Source organism: Benincasa hispida, chromosome 2, assembly GCF_027475165.1.
Source record: "Benincasa hispida cultivar pf3 chromosome 2, pf3_genome.v1.1, whole genome shotgun sequence".
Taxonomy (NCBI): Eukaryota; Viridiplantae; Streptophyta; class Magnoliopsida; order Cucurbitales; family Cucurbitaceae; genus Benincasa; species Benincasa hispida.
The window spans coordinates 29012135-29018311 of NC_143479.1; the positions used below are offsets into that span (position 1 = coordinate 29012135).

Sequence of the window (6177 nt, forward strand, 5' to 3'; positions counted from 1 at the left end):
CGCAAGGGTCCTTTAGAGCCTAATCGCAAGTAGGCAAAGCTGACTTGTTTTTTCCCTTTATGAGATATACTATATATAAAAATATTATAAAGAAAAAAAGAAAAAAAAACCAGAATTTTGACATTTAAATTTAGGACCTTGATCGTTTTAGTTAATAGGGAAAGAAAACCCTTAATTATTACTATTTTTAAAAATAATGAAAAAACCTCATGCCCAAGAATTTGAATCGTGGGACTTTTCAAGGTGAGGCACCAAACCTATGCCTTGAGCCTAGATACTCTTTTGTTCATCCTATACATTAATGAGTTAACCAATTTCACTCGAGTCTATTTAAAATGATTTTTAAAGTGTTCCGTTTCTTTCTTATTTAAAAATACTTTATTAAACCGTTGGAACACAATTAAGTAAATGACAGCAAATATGAATGTTGAAACAGAAGACTTTAAACATAAAAACAATATGGACATAAATATAAAAGGTATCAGTATAATTTAACTCTCTTTTGGAAGCTTTCAACTGCCAGAACAAGAAACAAAGGGTGAGGAGGAAGCAGGCAGAATGGATACAATTGGCATAGCAAACAAACCATTTACAATACAAAGTAAAGTGTAGCAACAACAATTCCAAGTAAAATCACAAAGAAAGGGAGGGAGTGGGCAAACTAAGAAACTGTGAATTGTCCTATTGAAAATCATGTTTGCCAACAAAGAAGTTATCTTGATACAGCAACTCTCCAATATTTAGAACTCATGCACAAAGAAGAACACAATACTCAGTAAAGATTCTCTCGATTGATCTACTACGCTTCCAGCAGGCAGATTATACGTTATCTTCAAACGTCATTTGCTTTAACATGCGCAATTGATGCATCGATATAGCAAAAGCATTCGCTAATTACGGTTCTTGCACTTCTCCATGGCCCTTGGAGCTGCAAGAAAAAGACCAAGCTTTTACTGATGGGGTCACAGTACAATTATTATTATTTTCTTTTATATCTTTTTTTTTTTTTTTTTTTTTGGGGGGGGGGGAAACTTTTTATTCTGATTCTATCTTTATAAGATATTGCCCAATCCATATCACGAATTAGCATCCATATAATGCAAATGACCAAAGCATCAGATTATGATGAACTTTGCCAAAAGATCCGATCCTAATGGAATTTAAACTGCTATGTTTTTATTTGTTAGATCTTTTTCTTTAGGGGAGTGAGGGGTCGAACTTTATGAAAATGAAAGATGCTAAGTAATTCTCAGAAAAAGAAAGGGCTTTTAAAGTGGAGAGATAATGATGGTAACTAAGAGAGCACTGAACAAAGGCCCATATTCTCAATGCTTATAATCATGAAGATGAAATCCCACTATAACTTGTCTGATAAATTTAGTAACAACAAAAAACAAAATTAAGAAATTATTGAAGTCCATAGCATAGCCATACCTAACCCAATAGCCTCTGAACTCTTCATGATCCTCATCCTTGTGCAAGATTCAGTGAACATCCTATTATGTAAAAAGAAGAAGATAAATATGATGAAACCTTCTGTTATTAGCAGTCATTTAGAAATCTAAACAACAAGAATTTCTTGAATATTACAGGTTAATAAATCAGTCAGAAGAACATTCCCCTAACTACCCAAGAAACGTTAGATAATAAACTTTGCGGAAAAAAAAAGTATGGATGAAGGAGAGAAAGAAACTGCAATGAATTTGAAGAAAACAGCAATTTTCTTCAAATGGGAATTGAAATAGTGGAACCAAAGTGATGAATTGGATTAATGCATCCCCAGTTCCAAGCCGGTTAAGAAGTGCAGTAGAGATAATACTTAGGTGCAGCACAAATGAATGAGTAATGAACTTACTCCCATGGAACATCACCAACGAGCATCCAATCACCATCCTTATCTTCATAGGTGAGTACATATTCAGAGCCATGGAGCAGATCCATCAACCGACTCTCGTTTAATGCATCCCGGTTGGGAACTCCATTAGAGCCACAATGACCTGACATAATGAAGGGAAGTCACTTCCAATTGAACAAAAACCTTGCTACAGTATCACCAACTGAGAGCAACTGAGCGACATAAACTCATTCACATGCACTAGGTGTCCTGTTCTGGACCTTATGTAGTGGTTCAATGGCTTTAGTTAAGACAGAGAAACCTATGGTGTTAGTTAAAGGAAAGAATAAGACATGCAAAATATAGCGAATGAGCAACAAGTTTGAACAAATAAGAATGTCTTAACCATGATATAATTAGGTGTGTTCGAGACACACCCGGGAAGCCAAGAACCCTATGACCTCAAAACACAAGCTTCATTTCATTGTTAATCTTATGGCGCTTTATGTTGTCTTTAGATACTTTCTCCACATGAATTCCTTAAAAGCCAAATCTAAACATTCACATTCATGAAGGTGTTTGTGATTGAACCATGGAAGTAATGCGATATGCCAACAGAACAAGGGCTGGAGTTATTAAATAAATATACTAAATCAGCCAAGATCTGCAGGACTAGCTTCAAAGAGAATACCAATTGTGAAGCTGCTGAACATTTTCTCCAGGGCTAATGAGAGGTCCGCATAGCTTCCATAAGTTTTCAGATCAACCTTCCTGAGATACGGTGCGCCATCCATACTTACCTTGACGTAAAGGCAGCCTGATCCCAACTTACCGTCTGCATCATCTGTATTTTTAGGTGGCTGCGTTGCCATTGAATTCTTACGGAAAGAACGAATGGGTGGCCATCCTACGACTTGTGCCCTGTAACAGAAGTGATAAAGAAGAAGGACTTGAGATTTTTTTTTTTTTTTTTTTTTTTTTTTGGAATTAGGGACTTTATTAGAATCATGAAGTCCACACAAATAACTGACATCAAGGTGGGGAAATTTAAGAAGAGATTTGCATGTAAAAACATTCCAATTCTAAGGAAACAACCAAGCTAAAAAGCTTGAAAGAAATCTGTTCAAATTTACTCCTACAAAATCTTAAACGTGGTGGATGAAGGGTCAGAGAAAAGAGACCTCCCAAAGAAGTTTACAAGCTCGGACCGACCAGAACCGGAAGAATTATATGCAAAGACAACATAGTTTGTAATATAAAGGGGAAAAAGGAAAAACCAAAATTCTGGATCTTCCATCCTCTAGTTCTTTATAGTGACAGAAAACATCAGTGTCTATCAAAAGGGTCGAGTTTTTTTACGCAATTAGAACTACATGAATGAATTCACAGCCAAAATTCTCATTCAAATCGGAGAAGAAGCTAGTAAAATGAAAGTTAAGAAGAAGAAAAGGAAAAGAAACTCATGTTGAACAAGCCGAATTCCAAAGCAGAGTTTAGTCAGAAGGGAAAATCAAAGGAAGAACACATACTTAGCTGCAGGAGGAGACAGCTGAGGCTTTTCCTCATGCAGTACTGGCTTAGCCGACGGAGAAATACCATCTTTGACACCAGAGACAGCGGAAGCAGGTTGTTGAGTCTTATTCTCATTAACACCTCTGGGAGAAAACAAACCCCCATTTTTGGAGGAATCGGCCTCAGATCCGGCAGAAGCTGGTAAAACCCACTTGGCAGAAGCTCTATCAATGGCAACAGAGAAACCCCTCTTGGCCCCGGAAACAGAGCTCTTGTGAAGGAACCCACTATTGTCCTCGAACCCATCATCCCTCCCCGGCGACTCCGACCCCGGCAGACCCAACCTCAGTTCAGTAGCCTTAAGGTTCAAACCAGCATTGTTGTGTCTATCAGAAGACTTTTCAGAGCTTTCCAGAGAAGGAACAGACTCTGTTAAGCCTATGTAATCATGTTCTAACGGTGTAGACATCAGAAAAACTAGAAAACTCAAGATAAATACACAAAAAGCATGGGATTAAATCACAATAAAAAAAGAAGAAGAAGAAGAGATTCAAATGGGAATAGGAAGAGAAGCTTCTTCAAGATTGACAAATCCTGTTGGTTGCTTCCTCTCTTTCTTAGAACAAAATAGAAAAGGAAATCTGAAATCTGAAATCTCAACTACTGTGAGTAAGTGAGAGACCCTTTTGAAGAAGAGAGAAATGGAGGAGGAAAAAACAACTAAATAAACAAGAAAGAAAGAAACAGAGAACAACAGGAAAGGCATCGTAAAAGAGAAAACATGGAATTGTTTGAATAATAATAAAAATTTTCCTCTGCTTCTTTTCAGGATTTGTTTTAGTATAATTTTAAAAAAAAAAAAAAAAAAAAAAATTGAATGTACCTTTTTGTGGGCAACCACCCCGACAAGTCACAGAAAGTCTCCGTCCACCTTTCCCTTAATTACCCTTTTTCTTTAATCAAAAAAGAAAAATTCTTTCTCTGGTTCTTTAACTTTTCTTTCTGTTTCAGAGAGCCAAAGAACGCTAAGCTGCGCCCAGCGACAGCATTAAACAGTGAAAAAAATTGAAAGCAGCGTAACACGGGAATGCGGAAAAGGATAGGACGAAAAGAAAACAGAGTCTGAAATTGTAAGAACTCGCCAGATTTTCAATTAAGAAGCAGAAAAATGGCAGTGGATTAGGGTTTTTTCTTTGTGGGTTTGGCGGATTTCTTGTAGAGAGAAAAACAAAAACAACAGGTTTAGCGAAACAAAACGAGAAGTCGTGGAAAGTGAGGGAATTTTGACAAAGCTGACAATGAACATTAATAAATATATACATATATATATATATATATATATCAAACACCAAACAAACTCTAAATCATCGCTGAGAGGTGGTTGCTTCTGAATTTTCATTCTGCCTGAGACGAAGATCTCAAAGGTGGGGTTTTTTTGGGTTTTAGGGAAATTTTGAATCTGAAAATCATATATATATTTTTTCTTCCTACCAGTTTTATGACATTTTTCTCAAAAAAGTTACTTCAATTATTAATTCTTTCTGTAAAACTAAGCTTATCTCCTTGGTAATTATCATGTACTATATCCAACTTCATTTTTATTATTCCCAAGTGTTCTACTCGAAAATGAGAAAAAAAAAAAACTTATTCATTCTTAATATTTTTGCTTTTGTTTCCAAGTTTTTGTCTATTTGATACTAAACTCTTAAAACTGTGTAATAGTCTGATAACGATTATTTTTATTTTTTAAAAAAATAAATTCTAGTTTTTTACCGAACTATTTGAATTTCTTATCCAATTTTAAAAATAAAAATTACTTTTTTTAGATAATCATTTTGTTTTTTTATTTTAACCATATACATTACTTTTACTTCTAAGTTTTTTTTTTTATTATCTACTTTTTACTACTGATTTAAAAAAACAAGCTAATTTTTTAAAATAAAAAAAAAAATTGTTTTTGTTTTTAGAATTTGGCTAAAAATTCAACCATTGTATTAATGAATGATGCAAATCATTGTAAGAAAGGATATTAAATAAGCTAAATTTTCAAAAACCAAAAACAAAAATTAAAATGGTTACCAAATACAAAAAATGAAATGGTTACCAAATAGAACCCTAATTTTAAAAAATTAGCTTGGTTTTGGAAAGCATAGATAGAAAATGGAAAACAAAGCATAGATACTTATGGGTAAAAGTAGTTTTAATTATCATCAAAACAAAAAATAAAAAGGTTTTACTTTCGTGCTCAATAATATGTTTATCAACTTTCAATTTTATATATATGTTCTTGACAAATTTAAAATTGTGAAAGGTTGATTCATTTATTAGAAACCAATTTAAATTTTATGTTCAGTAGAACAACAAACTCTCAATCTAGATACATAAATTGTTAAAAATTAAAAAAAAGTAAGGGTTAAGTTAGTCATTTAACCATGTCATTTTATGTAATTTTGGTGTTCAAATTTTACATTTGATTCTAATGTATCCTAACTGAGAATTAATTTGAATTAGTAAGGAACATAAATGAAATAAAATAAGAGAGGTTTTGAGAGTATAAAAGCATATTGTTTAAAAAAGGAAAAAAGAGTTTAAAAGGAATCTCACTGTTTATAAACAATACATTGTATTTTTATTGTTTCTAGCTAGTGGTCCCATTCACTTGAAGCTTCATGATTAAGCATGCTTAGGATAAAACAATCTTTTGTTGTTTTTTTTTTTTTTTTTATTTTAAGTAAACTCCTAAAATAAATTCATATCCATGTTTGTCTGAAATTTACTCTTTTTCATAAAGTAATTATTTATCAATTTTATAAGGAAACTTCAAATTTTGT

At 33.3% G+C, this 6177-nt stretch overlaps 1 protein-coding gene across 1 annotated transcript; it reads right to left on the reverse strand.

The window, feature by feature from the left end:
• Positions 1 to 539: 539 nt before the first annotated feature.
• PAP2 (phytochrome-associated protein 2) lies at positions 540 to 4528 on the reverse strand. Its single transcript, XM_039023278.2, has 5 exons — positions 3364 to 4528; positions 2526 to 2755; positions 1856 to 1997; positions 1435 to 1496; positions 540 to 928 (listed from the first exon to the last, which is right to left on the reverse strand). The coding sequence occupies exons 1-5, from the start codon at positions 3813 to 3815 to the stop codon at positions 891 to 893; spliced, it is 924 nt and encodes a 307-aa protein (XP_038879206.1). The 5' UTR covers positions 3816 to 4528; the 3' UTR covers positions 540 to 890.
• Between the last annotated feature and the right edge of the window lie 1649 nt (positions 4529 to 6177).

What these genes read in the sequence shown, in the direction of transcription:
- PAP2 (XM_039023278.2), bottom strand. Translation starts at nt 3,815, where the DNA reads ATGTCTACACCGTTAGAACATGATTACATAGGCTTAACAGAGTCTGTT. An exon ending in CTGTCTCCTCCTGCAGCTAA is followed by an intron (nt 2,756 to 3,363) that starts GTATGTGTTCTT and finishes CTTCTGTTACAG; the next exon opens with GGCACAAGTCGTAGGATGGC. An exon ending in GTTCAGCAGCTTCACAATTG is followed by an intron (nt 1,998 to 2,525) that starts GTATTCTCTTTG and finishes TCATTATGTCAG; the next exon opens with GTCATTGTGGCTCTAATGGA.